This window comes from Vanessa atalanta, chromosome 2 (assembly GCF_905147765.1).
Source record: "Vanessa atalanta chromosome 2, ilVanAtal1.2, whole genome shotgun sequence".
In the NCBI taxonomy this organism is placed as follows: domain Eukaryota; kingdom Metazoa; phylum Arthropoda; class Insecta; order Lepidoptera; family Nymphalidae; genus Vanessa; species Vanessa atalanta.
Window position 1 is genome coordinate 10108056 of NC_061872.1, and position 17045 is coordinate 10125100.

A 17045-nucleotide genomic window follows, 5' to 3' on the forward strand; every position below is an offset into this window, starting at 1 on the left:
CATGTATTTTTTGTCCCATTTGCTGTTTTAAACACTTAGACCTTGGAGCAAACTTCATTAACAGTATAACACCTCGCCTTATTGCCTCCACTGTTGACAGGAGATCAGCTTATACAGTACAGATTTGTACAGTAACTATTTTTAATTATATTTAAGGACTTCATGTTAATAATTCTTATGTAAATAAAGAACATTGCGTCTGTTTATTTGTTTAGTTATTAAACAGTTAAGGTATTACAGACGACAATGAAGTCAATGCAATAATATTCATGAACTCATTGACTTTTTTACATTTTGACAGCAAATAAAAGTTGCTTTACAAACTTTTCTTCCCTTATATGCTAGACTATGAAACAATTAATTATTGCTTAACATTCAAACTGCTGAGGAGACATTTCAATAACCAAGTGTGTGCATAAACATAGGTGCACTAACTATCCCCTTACTATCTTAATCAGGCTCAGATTATGTAGCCATCGGCTCTATGTGCTTTCTGAGCACAGGAGTGAAAATACTACCAACTTACAAACTCCAGTTTGCTACAAATAATAATTACTGTTTGAAAACCCTAGGACTTAGTATTAGCGGCGATTTGACCCAGCAAATAGGAATATACCCTTTTATATTAGCTATTACACTGCCGAGAATTATACCACGATTTTATATCATTTTCATAATCCTATAAAATATATTTTGCCTTATCATTAGGGATTATACGAACTTTAAAATAACGTTTTAGATTTTTTTTTTTAAATGAATATCTATAAATATAAATAATCTAGAATAAGCAAAAATATACAACATATAATATTTAGTAAACAAGTAAACATAGAATAATTTAGCCCAACACAATAGGGTAGACTTCTTTATTACTTGTGCGTATACAGAATCACCACTCAATTTATATTCAATCTGTATTTTACAATATTATATAGAAATTTTAAAAACTAAGAGTTCGATTGTTTTCAAAGTGTAAATGTGTATTTGTACGTATTTTTTCTTTTGTCTCACATATTATTATGGTGTTATTCTAAATCAATTTCCAACGACTCTTCGTTTTCGTCGTGTCTTCTCCAACGCATATTAATTTATTAAATTATAAGGACAGTCTTAAAATAAAAAGCTGCACAATGTAGGTAAACACAACTGTTTAAGAGAGTTATTATATATTATATTATTTTTTCGATTTTTATTAAAATCTACGGCAACTTAAATTTATTTTTAACATTAAAATAGCAAATACTTTAAATCCAATGTTTTTTTTTTTTTAATTCAATAAATTATCGAATAATAGTATGATAAGTGGAGACTCTGTTGGGGGGAAAGCTTATTTACAAACGTTAGGCCACTGAACGCCTATTTTAATATAGCCGCCGTATAATCGCGGTGGCTATTTTCGAGTTTTTATTTTGGCGTAGTTCGCGTGTGGTCGATCGCACTATGATCTTTTGGCGGGAAAGTAAACGTCATCAGTGAATAACTGATTGTCACCAGTGCAACTGCTATACCTAATTAAACAAAAAAAAATCGACGAAAAATGGTAAGTCTTGCACGTTGTTATTTTTTTTTATAGTAAGGCAAGAAGCATTTATATTATTAATATAATATTATACAATTAATTTTAAAAAAAGGATTTAGTTTTTTTTTTAAATTATTAAACAAATAAAATATACACAAATTAAATAATGAATTTAAAAATAATTGAAACAACATTAAAAATAAACCCTCAGAACTTAATATATTTCTCTATCGATCATCGTCACCCTTAAACTTACGTAAAACGTGACGTACCTCACTAATAAAGCTTTCACAAAACCGAATAGACTTTTATAAAAAAAAGTGATTATAATAACACGTCTTTAATAACATATTTTTTATGTATTTAAATGATTTTTTCGCTTTCGTATAAACTTTAAACTCATCTCTAGTAGTTTTTATACGCACCAAAATAAGTAGGTACATATATTTTTGGATATTTAATAAGAAATTTACCACCAAGTGTTTTGTAAATTTTATCTTACTTAATTCATAGACTTCACGTATATTTTAAATGCGCAAGTGTTTGGATGTTTGTCACTGAATACAAAGGTACGCTGAAACGACTGGTCGATTTCTGATAAATTGACTCTGAACTGATTTGGTTTTAACACTCGATTACGTCGTAATATAGGACGAAATCAATATAGAATATTTATTCTAGAGAAGTATAAATATAAAAAAAGTTATTTTGATTTATGTCTAGGTCTGGAGTATGATATCTGATAATTACTAATTTAAAAATTTTAAACGTAAATTGTATTACGCTCTTAAAAATTATATTTCTACCCACGTTCATCACGTTACCTACAAATTATACCCCTTTATTGGCGGAGGTCAGTTAAAATAAAGACTAAGCTTAGTTATGGCGGACTGAAGGTACTCTTAACAAGTGATTCGATAGGAACCGTTTAAAACTAACACGCAAAAATTAAACGCAGCTGAATTACAGATATCCGAGAATTTCCTTAATATTTTGACGAGGGCTATTGTGCCCTCATCATACTAATATTATAAAGAGGTAGTAATTCATTTATTTTTAAATCACGTAACAACAGTTATCTTATAAAACCGAGAGATATGAAACCTTCACCATACGATAGTTGACGGTATAAAAGTACTGGCTTATATTAACATCAATACCAAAATGCAACGTTATTGCACAAAATTTTATATATCTTGTAAAAAAAGTCGATCCTTCAGAGTACTCAATATTACGTGTAACATTCTAGACTCTAGCACTAGGTGTATTTTTATGATGAACCATATATTTCATTATATAAGTAATTTAGAAATGAATACAAAAAATAATGAAACCAGGAAAATATAGCTTCCAAAATTCAATTGTTACATTACTATTTATAAAACAAAATAAATAATTAGCGAAAGGTTAACAACACGTTTACCCAAAATTAATCTCAGTAGTATAAATAATGTGTTGGTATAAGAACGAATTATCATTAGGTTTCCATATAAGGTAAGTAAATTCACATCACCCGGAAAACTTCACGTGCCCGTCGCGTGTTTATGATCATGCAATTCACATGCTCAGACGGGGATTAATTCCTTATCATTTATCAAAGCTATCACCATCGGTACGTGATAGTATTGTCTGTGTCGTACGTGCCAAATTTAAACAATGTCTCTGGGATAAAATTTACAAGGAGTACTTAAAACAAAAAGCACTAAACTTCATCTGACATTCTTTGCGTTTTAAATTTGAATCAGCAATTATAAAGTTAAGTTTAAAAATTTCAATGTTAGTTACTTTCAATGAGCATGAAAAATAACAGTTTAAGTTAGTATTAAACTATATAAATATTATCTATTTACGAAATTATAGTAAAATAGTGTTTAATTACAATTTAAAGAAACTTAAAAAAATGTAACTATCAAACAACACTATACAGTACAAATTAATTAACAGTTTCTAATTAAAAAAAATATTATATGTTGAAGTCAGGTATCAATGTCAGAAAATATTACAGCACCCGCACATATCGCACTGATAACCAAAATGCGGCCTCCGGTGCCGTATTGTGCTCCGCATTCATTGAGCGGAATTCTCGTACATGGAGGCGATTCCCGATGCCCTCATCTTGGTCACGCCATGTCTTTTAAACGCCTTTGCGGTCTTCGCTGAACGTTATCGACCGAGCCGCTGATTCTGTTTTCTGCCAATTCCACTCCGCACCGTCGTCCGAACTATAAAATCTTCACCCATATACGGTGTCTAGACCCTTCCCACCTACCCTTCGAAAGAATTATGTGCATAGGTCAGTAGCACGTTCCATTTTGCTAATAAGAAAATTACCAGGATAACGAACTACTTGTATGGCAACCGTCTTATAGTGTAGAATACTCACACTAAACATGCCTAGAGTGCGCCACGTGTAGGTAACTGACCTGCACCCCAAGCTAGCTAATAATATATAAATCTCATTACCTAGATGCATATATATATAATAAGAATTGTCTTTAGTGTGTTACATTATCGACTTAAACATCCCAGCGGTAAAAGTCCACAAAGTTACCTTCATTTTATCAGTTCTGTTAAAGATCGTCTGATAATTATTACAATATCCGTGTTTTCGTCGCCCTGATATCTGATGCAATTTATTTTTTTGAATTTTGAAAGAATTACTCATTTAATTTGTAAATATTATCGCTATTTCAAATTTAAAAAAAAATCACCGTTTCAAAAAGTCTAAATATCTATGACACTAAAATTGTGATTTAAATAATTCGAAATTATATTTGAATAGCTGCTATTTGAAAATGCTTAAGCTTTTATAACCAATAATCTTTTAATAATAATTAAATACTCTTAAGATTAAAAAAAATACTTTCGACTCAAGTTGGTCCTGTGCAATGTTTTACTAGTTTTTTATCTTGTTATTTTCCTTATTTACTTCGATATTAATGATGAAATACGTTTATATGGTATTTGGTTACGAGTAAGATAACTTTAAACCAGTTCAATCTAACCCCTGGAACTGCCTCGTGTTTGTGTCTCAGACGGACTTTCTGATAGCATAAAATGCATAACTAGGCCGATATAACTATGAACCCGTTTCATTTAAAAATAATAACATACAATTTTGTGAAACTCTTGAATTAACAAAAGTCACGTTCATACTCATATATATATATATTAATAATGATATAATATTTTCTTTCTTTAATAAAACAATAAATTATATTTACGAATAAGTATTTCATAACAATTAACGTTCATTATAATATCAAGTATTTGTTTACGTCCCATTCGGTTCTTCATAATGTTGTTCCACTGTCGCACCGGTGACACGAACCGTCGGCTGATAAGCGAACCGGCTGAAACCAGTGCGCGCGCCGGCCGCAGGGGGCCGCGCATTCACACAAACAAACATATACGTTTATCATCCTCACACACAAACGTAGAGGCTGATAACGGACGATGAAGTTACTCGTTCAAACAAGTAATGTAATGAGTGTCATATAATGACGCACAAATTTGCATTCTTAAATATAAGTATAAACTCTACGTGAGCTGTCATGTCTCTTTGTTTGACTGATAAATACTTACTTTAAATATATAAAGCTTAGTGCAGCGACATTAATCGCAAATGTATGGGCTCGCAAGGGACTTTGGTCTTTGTAATACAAATCAAAGACCACCGAATATAGATTGTTTTCAGTATCATTTTTTCAACGATTTTAAAGATAAATAGTCAACATTAGGTAGTAAGTTTCCATCACATATTTGATTTTTTTTGAACTTCCGGACTTTACACTGGTAGGAGTGGAAGGTGAAACGCGTTTCGGCTCATGCAGAAGATTGAATCTTTATGATAAGATAAAATTATAAATCTAAACCGTGTCTAGTGATTGCAATCAGTTGTGATATTTTTAATTTTAAATATTGTTTTCTGGTAAAAATTAATATAGTATATATTTTCAAATAAACAGTATTCTACTTGTTCATGAAATAAAAAAAGCGTTTCAACTGGAAAAGGTGCAAACTAAATCTCAATATATAAAGTAGGACTATATCCTTCGTCATTTTCTACTTTTTATATTTTATTTCCTTTACCCCTTCAATATAATGAAAGCATTAAAGAATCATATAAACTCAAACTATATCTGTAAAAAACTGGTCAATTGTTTCAAATATGATCCAAATTGTCTATGCAAACCTTGATGGCTTTTTAATCTTATCTATCATTCTCGTGAACTGCGGGTGATTTTATTCTAAAACACTACAAACTGCTCAACTCTAGTCTAATCAACTAGTCAAATAGAAATATTTTTTTGGTTTTATAATGATGAGCAAATCAATACACTAATAACGATTTAGTAAAAGTTACTACATTAAGTACTACGTTATTTAAATTAAATATAAATGAAACACATTCTTAATAGTATTTTTTTAAACCTTGATATATTTATATAATTTGTGTCGATAACATTAATAATTAAACTTCTTTAATGAAACAAAAATAAACGCTTTTAGTTTATTCGAAAACCAATCCAAACGAATGAGAGAGGTCGCTTCACATAAACATGATCATATCAGTCACCTATTGAACCGAGGCCTATCGGACTGGTAAAAACTGGACTACAGCCGCGGCAGGCGGCTCCTGATAACGTTCCTACATCGTTTTGCTACTTAGTAGATGGCGTAACTCTGTTCTATTTAGAATTAAATCTTGTTTACGAGCCAAGCTAAATTGCTAAAATCCCCGGAATTTGTGTTTTCTCAATACACGAGTTAGTGAGAAGTGATAACTGAAATCAGTTTCTAGGAAAAGTGTTAGTAATAGAACCGGCGTGTTCGCAGGGGACTCGGCGGCTTATCAGTGCGGTGAGACGTTTTATAAGTAGGCAGCGCGAGTGCGAGCCATCACTAGACGGTCCGATCGCGCGGTGGACAGTAGTTGTATATTTTGAATTACTTATAATAATTCGTGTAAACATAAGAAAAATGTTAGTGTTTCCGCAAATGCGACCGCAGATACGCGATGAAGGATGTAGGGTGTCAAAGTGGATACCGGCGGAAAGATTCGCTCCTTATTTTGCAAGGACAAACGTCTTACCTCAACTTCCACCAAAGGTGCGTTTTTTTTATTTCGGAATTTAAGTAAAACATTTGATCACGTCCATTTTAAATTTGTTGGATTATACTTATATCTTTTTTTTGTTTTCATAGGATGAAGATGAAGACTCTTTAGGAGGATCGTCTCCAGAACACACAAGCGATTCTGGATTTGAAACAAGTGAAGGATCATGTGGCTGGAGGGGATGCGGTTTGAGGTTTCCGAACGTAGCTCGCCTGTCCGCACACATTGCCCGGGTTCACGCTCATGCACACAGAGACGGCCTTTTTTATTGTTGTTGGAAAAACTGTTCAAGACCTCAACGAGGTTTTAATGCGAGGTAGGTTTTTCTACTATTTAATATTTAACTTTTATAACAAAATATAAATTTTATTATTTACCTATTTAATATAAGAAAGAAAATTATCATATTGCAGGTAGAAATGTAATTATATCTAATTTTATTTTTCTTCTACAGATACAAAATGTTAGTACACGTACGGACCCATACCAACGAACGTCCGCACACCTGCAACCAATGCCAGAAGAGTTTCTCTAGGGCTGAAAACTTGAAAATACATCTCCGTTCACACTCCGGTGAAAAACCATACGTTTGTCCTTATGAGGTAAATAATATCTTATACATATTTATGTACATGTTATTTATGTTGAATATTTATAAAAAATATTTTGTTAAAAATATATTAATAAAAACTATTAAATTGCCATCTACAATTTAAATTTGATTATTGAAATAAATTAAAAATGTTTAATTTTTAACAGGGATGCGGCAAAGCCTACTCGAATTCCAGTGACCGCTTCAAACACACTCGCACGCACACAGTCGACAAGCCATATTGTTGTAAGGTCCCCGGCTGCAACAAGCGGTACACAGACCCATCCAGCCTCAGAAAACACGTCAAGACGTATAAACATTTCATCAATGAAAAGGACAATCCAAGACGGGAATCGTCTGACGAACGCCAAAGTTCTGACAGCTATTCCCCGTTACGTGAAAATATAATTTACAACCAGCAGCCCACATCACCCTCCGCCATATCGTACAGCCCCCCTTGTATGGTGTCACCTAATTTGCCCTTTAAATCTATTACTTCATACACAGGGTCTGCGTTGGGCGCGCCTTTAAGCTATATTCCCGCTATGGACCGGGTCGCGTACATGAGACCTCTCAAGAAAGTGTACCCAATCAGGGTCCCTTCACATGAAATGTCATATTTAGAATATTCCCAGATGTACGACCATGCTTATAGAAACTATTATACATGTGGACATAACTACTCTGTATTAAGACCAACAATTAACGAAAAGTCTTTCACGACGGAACCGAATACATTTGGTGACACGTTTCAAGAATCTTCTGAGAAGTATGAATGTATTGAGGAAGTACCCCTAAATTTAATCTGTGTCAAACGCTTGGACTGCAAACCTATCGAGAAACTAGAACTAGTCAGACATACAGACTTGCCTTTAGATTTAAGTACTAAAAGTTAATTATATTATTGGAAATAAAGTATATTTATTGATTTTAGAATTTGTTTAATATTATATAATCACATATCGGCTACAATGTGTCTTACACAGCGAATGCGGAATATTTGTACAATACAACTCTTCTCCAACTAGTTCAGCATATCATCATCATGATATCAAAAGCAAATATTATTGTTGCACGATAAGACAAACCTGCAATAAATTTAAAATCTTATGAATTTTAATAACTAAGTTTAAGAAAAAATGTAAAGAAATATCTCTTTAAATTCAAAATTACAGTTTATTCAATGGACTATCAGTCGTATTTACAAAGTTGATGATTACAATTATTCAGAAGACATGTTACAAAATAAACTCGATTACATTTAACACGAGTATCGCACTAGCGGAACAGTTTCTCACAATTCAACCGAACCATTCAACGAAATGCGCGGAATAGTCATTCTTCGGTTGTACGCTCTGCTAAGTTCTCACGAGACGAGACATTCCTTCAGCAATAGTGTTGAGTGCAGACAGGTCCTTCCGAGCCGTGTCGAGCAAGTGGGCCATACCACGCTGTTGGAGGGATAAAAATTGCTTCACATCTTCTTGTGCACCTAAAAAAGACACATTAAGAACATAAATATTAGCACATATAATACAATACAGCACATACACTTACCTAAAAAGTCTGGAGAAAAAATATTTAATAGCCTATTAAATAAGAATTTACTTGATATTAGTTATGACTATGAGTAATCTCACCTGGATCTAAGTGGTATCTTTCATGCGGTGCTCCCGCACTCGCACTGCGTTGTAGTCGGACGGCGCACAGAAGTTCGTTTAATCGACCCTAGAGAAATATTTTGCGTAAGATTTTTGAATAAAATCCACAATTGTTTAATTTATATCGGGACACACTAACGATAAGGCTTTGTACCAACTTGCCCAGTCCTACTCATTAGTTATATCTGTATAATATTATCTTTCGATTAAGCTTATGTAATTAGAGGCAATATAAGCATCCAAGCAACCAGTATTGGATTCAAGAGTTGGTGACATTAGGGGATTACGGACCGTTATACATTTCTTATTATGTCATTGTCTACGGATTAAGGGTGAGTCCACGTTCACTTGCAAGTCTGCCTTCCAAAATTAGGAGTTAAAGTACCAATAAAGATTACTTTCTGATTATTATCAGTAGTGCAATGGTAAACTTTTTTAGGGACATTATCCCTAAAAAAGTACACTACTGTGACCTACTAATGTGACCTTGCACCCTGTGATTTGGATAACACTAACAAAATTTTTATTTTTCCCGTTTATTTTTGTGTACGTATGTGATTTTTATTTAAGAAGTTTAACGTTAAATCGATGGTAGGTAGTAATAGAAACTTATTCTTTAAATAAATATATATGTAAACAATTATGTACTTGAATTAAATGCCTCACAAGTTAAATTTATTAAACTTTTAACGAGATAATATAAAATCTATCGTTAAGCTTAGGTGGCTGAAGCCCTGGAACTTTTTATTCAAACCGGGAAGGCATATGACCTCCACTCCACCTGATGTTAAGTGGCAGTGGAATCCAAACGCGAAGACGGCCATTACAGTCAGAGAAAACTGCACTAGTCGCCCACGGCATACCGGCCCGCAAGATGCCTGTCCACGCCTCGTTTGAAGGAACCCAGGTTATGAGAGGAGGGGAACACGTGTGCTGGTAGATTTTTTTGGCGGTGCAGCGGTGAAGAAAAGTATTGACTTTATTATTATAATTTGTTCCAAAGACGATTAGGATAGAACCTCTTGCAATGGAGCGACGTATGTCGTGGTCAGACGCATGTAATTACCGTTAGCAACGCTTAGAGATTATACACATGTTATATTTTTTCTTAATGTAATAATACGTACGTGTTAAACATAATGACCGCTAAACAGCTAAACTTTGTTAAAACATCAAAAGGCAAAATAATAAAAAGAATGCATTCAAAACTCGAATATAAAATACAATATGTAGGCTCAAAAAGATGATGAAGAGAGATGTGCAAGAGGAGAAGAAGGATCAAATGTTATCCTTTTTAAATATTGTCACTGAATATTATATATAATATAATCACCTTCGTTACCCAAACTATAAGGTACACATTCTTTACTTAAAATTTAAACGAACTTTTTTTATAAATAATACAGAACATCTACATGTTATACTGTATTTTTTATATAAATTTATTTTAAACAAATCCAACATATTTCTGACGCTTCATACATGAGTATTGTAGGCTACAGTTTGAAAAGTTCTATCCTAAGAGAAGAATAAATATTAATCATAGAAGCCATATTTAACATTAAAACAAAGAAGGCATATACACCATACATCACCAAACATTTTAGGTACTTGACAATAATGCCTTTATTGCGTGATTATTGAAGCAATAAACTTTAGTGCATCAATCAAGGAATTACTCGTCATGACATTTACCTACCGCGCCGGTTATAACCAGATACATAGATAAGCGACATTGATATTGCTACACGCGTTCCAGCGTTCTAATTACTGATTATTTGTAAACAGGTATGTAAGTTACATAAGTACATAATGACATTTTAATGGATTATACTTAAAGTGTTTTGTATTCGACTGCAACAATGCGGTGATACAAAGACGTAAATATCGATATCATAAGCCTAATGATAATTGTTATTTTAGTACGAGTGTTATTATTGCCTTTAACTACTCACTGGTACTTCTTACAAAATATTTTATATCGTTACATTATTTCGTTTTCATAATTTCATCACATGCATATCACGATCCAATCAGCAAGAGCAACGTGAATAATCTCCACCAAAAACTCTCCTCAAAAGAAGGGGGCACAGCAGTGGGACTGGCTGTAATTACTTTTTTTTACGTAAAACCAAAATAATCTTCATCTAAAATATTGTTTTATCAAATTAAATTGACCTCCACGTGAAAATTCAATATTGATTGTTATAGAATGGCCAAATTAGAACAAAACATATACTATCATGTACAAGTCACCTATCCCCAGCATACATGTCTATAATACGTCTGGAGATAAGGGCTGATAAGACTGAGATAAAGACGCCACGCGGTCATTGAGTGTACAAAAAATCGACCAAAGTCACTTGTTTCGCAGTTTATCAATAACTTACAAATTGCCAAATTTACGTATCACATCTAGACTTGCAATATCACGTATATAAGATATTTTGAGGACGCGCACTTGAGTTCTGTCAAGTACAGTATTCCTTAATAAGCGTTATGTTTATGTTTGGCATCAAGAGTACGGTTGGGGCTAAGTCATATTAATGTGCGAGAGCAACGTTAAAATAATATTTGACTTGACATAATGTTCAACTAGGTTCTCAAGTAATCGCAAAAACCAACCATAATATTATTATATATATTCGTACAGTAGCAGTGAACACCCTCATGAGAGATAGCAAACCTTTTTTCCTAAATTATATGGTTTCGGGTTTATGTATGTGCGTCTGCTTTGGTTTGACTGAACTTTTTGTTATTCATTGTTAAATATTTATAAGTAACGGCACATATCTTTTTATTTTTCACTAAACGATCAATATGTACATATGTATATACGAAACTCTTTGATTTTATATATTTTAGTGTTATGGATAATATCGATAAGCATATCTGAATGTAATACCTGGTTGTAAGTGGTCACCACCATATACATATATCCTAATATACATTACCGCCGTTTAAAATTTGAATATTTCTTACATGCCCAATGCAACCTTGGGAACTGAGATGTTATGTTCATTGTGCCCTTAGTTACATTGGATCACTCACCCTTCAAACCAGAACGCAGGTAGGTATTATTGTTTGGCGGTAGAATATATGGGTAGTTAGTAGTATCTAGGCAGACGGGCTTGCAAAAAGGCCTACCAGCAAGTAAGACACACTACAGATACACTAACAACATATGTAAGAAAGTAGTAAGAAGAATAATGATATAATGTAGATTTTGTTTCCCTGTCTTCACTACCTCGCAATATTTTAAACTTAAAATATTGTCTTGAAATTTATTAATATTCTACATTCATATCTCAATTTTACAATTAATCTTAACTATTAAATACTATTACCAGAAATTACGTGACAAGTATAACAGTTATTTTAAAACTAACGTTGTATAATGGTGGAGCAGCCAGTTGAGATGCCAGTTCCTGCAAGCGAGCTCTGGCTGCTTCTTCTTCAGGACTCAAAGCAATACCCACACGACCGACGACTTCGAGGCGAGATATCACCTGCAATGTTATTCTATTAAATTTTTTTGTTTTTTCTTAATAAGTTATAAATAAACTTTTTTTATTGCACCCCTAAATTTTGGCATATTCATTTAAAAAGTCAACAAAGATGGTGCACACTATGTATCCGCAGTACGGTGCGCGTGCGCAGTGCGGACAGCGCGTCGGCAGTAGGCGGGAGTGTGTACCTGCAGCAGCGTGTGTCGGAGCGCGTGCAGCGAGGCCGACAGTCGCGCGAGCGACGCGGTGGCGGCGGCGCGGCGCGTGCGCAGTGCGGACAGCGTGTCGGCAGCGCGTCGCAACCAGCTCGCTTGTAACGCCGCCTCCTCGCCTTGGCATCGCGCGCGGAACTTTATCTGAAAACAATTTGCTCGAAGTTACTCATTGAAGTACGCATGTGCAATTACACTATAATATTAAATTGAAATTGAGCTAAAATATTGACATTCAAGTAATTTATACCTCTGAAAATCCAATAATGGGAACCGGTATGTAGTTTTCAGAGTCAGGATTATCAGCCTGTGCCTGCTTCCAAAGCCGCATGTCCATACCTTCCAAAGAAAAAAACTACATTAACCCAAAACAAGGGATAAAAATTATAGCAATGTAAAAATACTGCAAGGAAGTGGAATTTATTATATTATTAGTTCAAGTAAAGTAACCATATTATTATTATAGCAATTGCTAACTTGTGAAACAAAAATACAGCATTATAACATTAGTAAAAAGTACAAGTCAAGACACATTTTAATGTTCAAAATTAACAAAGAAGTTGATAACACAATGCAGCAATATTTTAAGGTAAAAAAAGTTTACCTGGTGGAGGGTTTTGCAAATATTGCTCCAGCATCTGAGGGGTAGGTCGTGTGACGGGAGTGACACTGGAACATCCCGCATTAGTGAGGTTTGTTCGAGCAACACCTGCATTCAGGAATGCAGACAACTCTGATGCACTTATGTGCTGTCCTCCAGCTCCTTTGTCCACAATATATATTACCACCTGAAAACATTATCCCTCATGAACATTCGTCTGATGCCATAGGACTACCTTAATTTTAACAAATAACCACTACATTAATTTTAACAAATTATATATTCAAGATATGTAAAAATACCTGTAGTTTTAAAATAATTGAAACAAGGTATTATACCTGAGTCTTGTTTTCTGATACAGCTTTAACAGATTCAACATTGACAGCCAAATTAGGCTTGTTGCCAAAAAGACCAGACAATGAAGTACATAATGCTTGTTGATTGTTCCTAAAAAACATCAAAATAAAATTTGAAAAAAGAAGGTGACTCTAATCTATAAAACTAATTATTAACCTGATTAAGAATTCCACCAAACAATTAGAAAAAATCTTCCTGACCAATTAGCAACAAGGGTAAACAAGTACATATATATATATATATATATATATATATATTTATTATCAATAGGGATGTCTTGATGATTGGGGATGAAAAATCGAATAGTATGGAACTTCAAATATTTTTTTTCTATGTCTACAAGTGTTTAATTAATCAAATGTTGAATTACTTTATTTCTTGTTCAGATTTATTAAACACCAGGGCTACATGCCCTTCCTTGTCTTCCTTCCCACCTAATCTTGAATATCCCACTGCCTTAAAACGACAAAGAGGATTTTGTTCATTGAGCTCTAATGGCGGAGCGGTACGACTGTAGTAGGCTTGACCTGTGAATAAGAAAACAATAGATACATAATACTAGTATAATGTCAAGTATTTAATATAACATAATGATAATTGTTTAAGCTTAAGGCGAGAAGAGGTCATTGGCCAATAATTATTTATATATACATAAATATAAATTAAAGATATAAATGTAAGAAATTACCAGTGCCCCACTGTGCCTGCAGAAGATTCCACTTGGCCAACACTTGGTCCCTCTCATCACCAAACACGCAACAGTTAAAAACAGCTGCAACAAGAGCTTCATGGGCATTTGTAGGGCCTTGTTGTTGCTGTTGTTGCTGTTGTAGTTGTTGTTGCTTAAACCAAAACAAGGTTTTATTTTAAGCTTTGAGAACATCAGTGAAACAAAAGATAATTAATACTTATTCTATAATCATATGAATAAAATGGCAAAAAATCAATTAAAAAAGCTAAACTGTAATAAAAATATATATTTTATTTGAACATGTTTTAAGTGTCTTGACTATTGACAGAAAAATTATCTTTACTGAAAAGTTTTTGCTTTCTTTTAATGCAGAAGAATTAAAAACTATTATTTATATGAAAACCAACCTGTTGTTGACCAAAACCAATTGTTCCAAGCCCTGTCCCAAAACCACCAAAACCAGTAGTTGTAGTTTTAGCACCAAAGGTTGAACCAAACGAAGATCCAGTGCCAAAAGTGTTGCTACCGATATTACTAGTACCAAATGCTGGTTGGGCACTACCAAATGTTGAGGTACCAGTACCAAAACCTGTTCCAGTCCCAAAAGTATTTGCACCAAAAGTGCCAGTTCCAAATCCTGAAATAAATTGTGTACAATTTCACATTACCATTAGAGGTAAAATTGAATAAGAATACTTATTTTCTAGCCTAGATGGTTAAGTTACAAAATATGTAATGTTTTTATATCTTGATTATAAAATAATAGATAACAAAGAACTATTAATTTTTACATGTCCCATTTAATTTTCTTAATCCGATTAGTTATCTTTCTCTCTGGGATGATATGGAGCTCCATAGCATTAACCAAAATTATTGGATATTCGAAATAACAATCTATCTTAACTTTAACCAAAATCGATAAAAATATTTGTTATAAATTTTTTCTGACTATTGTAAAACTTTAAGAGTCATTAAATAGTTAGTAGAATTTTAAAGCTATTTGTGTGTGATTTGTTTACCGTGATTATGTCTAATTGAAAATGCCTTTAAATACATTTACATATTGTAGATTTTTCTTTTACAATTTTCTAAATAATCTTATATTACTGTTATAAACTATTCAAAACAATTGGATAATCTGAAATAATTTCAAATCCCTAAGTAATAAATTTACATCCCTTATTTCACTTAAAATAATTAGACTAATAAGAGATATCAGACAAAATATTGCTAATTTTTGAAAAAAACAAAGAACTAACCTGTAGCTGGCTTAGCTGCAGTATTTCCAAAACCTGAACCACCAAAAAGTGTAGGTGCAGTTGTTGTAGCAGTATTAAGACCACCAAATGGTGTTGCTATAACAAAATAAAAAAATATTTATGCTGCTTTTTAAATGTTTTTATAACTATTTATATTTACACACAAAACACTACTAACTAATTTGTAAACAAATTAATTTTACAAAAATTATCTGTCCAGTCTATTTATAATCTTAAAAGCTCAAGACTCCCTTCAAATGTTTTAATTAAGTAGGAATACTGACAGTGGTATCGAAATATATTTACAACAATTAACACTGATAATTTTAATAGAATCAGGCATAATTATTATTGTATTAACATGAGAAGTAAGAATAAGTTTGAAACATCAATTTAACAACTCCACAAACTCCGACTCTATAAATTGTTCCTAGGGCAAGGTACTTATTTCTAAAACAAAATTTCAGACACTTTTTAGCTAATTCATAAATTCAAATTAATGGTAAAAAGTGTGGATTTAGTACTTGTTCATAATATTTTTAATTGCCAATTCTTCTCGGTAGAATCTACATTCTGAATAAATGGCAGCTTCACATTAATTACAGTTCTGTAAAATGATGATTCGAAAGTACTTGCTAAAGTTCTTCAATAAATAGATTTTCATTTAGAATCTGATATTCAGGAAGAGAATCAGCAAGATACTGTAATAACAGTAAAATATCTAACTAAGAAAATATACTTCACAGGAATATGTCTTTAAATTATTAACTAAACATAGTTATTATTTAAAAATAATTTTCTTTATTCAAAGCTCAAGATAACAGATATTACTAACGACAGTGCAGTAAAATTTAACACTAGACTAGAACGATGCTTTTATTTTATAAAAAAAAAGTATCAAATGGTAACCTGCACTGGATGTAGGTGCACCAAATGTGCCAAAACCCGACGAAGATGTTGTTGTACCAAACCCGCCAAAACCGGCAGTACTGGTAGTTGCAGTATTTGTACTTCCAAATGAAAAAGTCGCTGAAATTTAAACAAATTCAGCATAACTATTTGCTCAAATATACAATACTTCCAAGAAAGTATATATTTTTTGCATTGTATTTAATATGCATCAACGTGAATTGATTGAATCTTACGTTTAGATGCAGAACCAAAACCAGCGCTTTGGGATGTGTTGGAACCAAATGAAAACGACATTTTTGAGTTATAAACCTACGAAAAATATAAACTTTACGATATCATTCCTTTTTCCACCACCAGTTATTAAAATTGACAATTTTTCCATGTGTTTAATTCTATATCATTTCAGAATACGATATTAATTTGAACCAAGACGAATTGAAATATGAACTTTAAAGTCGCACAGACGACACTTGACGACAGACAGAACTTGGAACAGATTACAGAATCACAGATAACTCAGATAAGTGAAACCAGAATATAATCTATGGATAGATGACAATAATATAATTTATTTCAATATATTAAACACGAGTAGAGACTTATCTATATAATA

At 32.7% G+C, this 17045-nt stretch overlaps 2 protein-coding genes across 2 annotated transcripts; one reads left to right on the top strand and one right to left on the bottom strand.

Annotated features, from left to right (window-relative positions):
• Window positions 1–6250: 6250 nt before the first annotated feature.
• On the top strand, window positions 6251–8163 carry LOC125073918 (zinc finger protein GLIS3-like). Its single transcript, XM_047685028.1, has 4 exons — window positions 6251–6631; window positions 6728–6954; window positions 7093–7240; window positions 7398–8163. Exons 1-4 carry the CDS (start codon window positions 6503–6505, stop codon window positions 8124–8126), a joined length of 1233 nt encoding a protein of 410 aa, XP_047540984.1. The 5' UTR covers window positions 6251–6502; the 3' UTR covers window positions 8127–8163.
• A 223-nt stretch (window positions 8164–8386) lies between these two features.
• LOC125073896 (probable nucleoporin Nup54) lies at window positions 8387–16905 on the bottom strand. Its single transcript, XM_047684983.1, has 13 exons — window positions 16666–16905; window positions 16430–16549; window positions 15521–15616; window positions 14669–14898; window positions 14259–14412; window positions 13941–14097; window positions 13552–13660; window positions 13217–13400; window positions 12863–12951; window positions 12589–12756; window positions 12281–12400; window positions 8871–8958; window positions 8387–8722 (listed from the first exon to the last, which is right to left on the bottom strand). Exons 1-13 carry the CDS (start codon window positions 16724–16726, stop codon window positions 8589–8591), a joined length of 1710 nt encoding a protein of 569 aa, XP_047540939.1. The 5' UTR covers window positions 16727–16905; the 3' UTR covers window positions 8387–8588.
• Window positions 16906–17045: the final 140 nt, after the last annotated feature.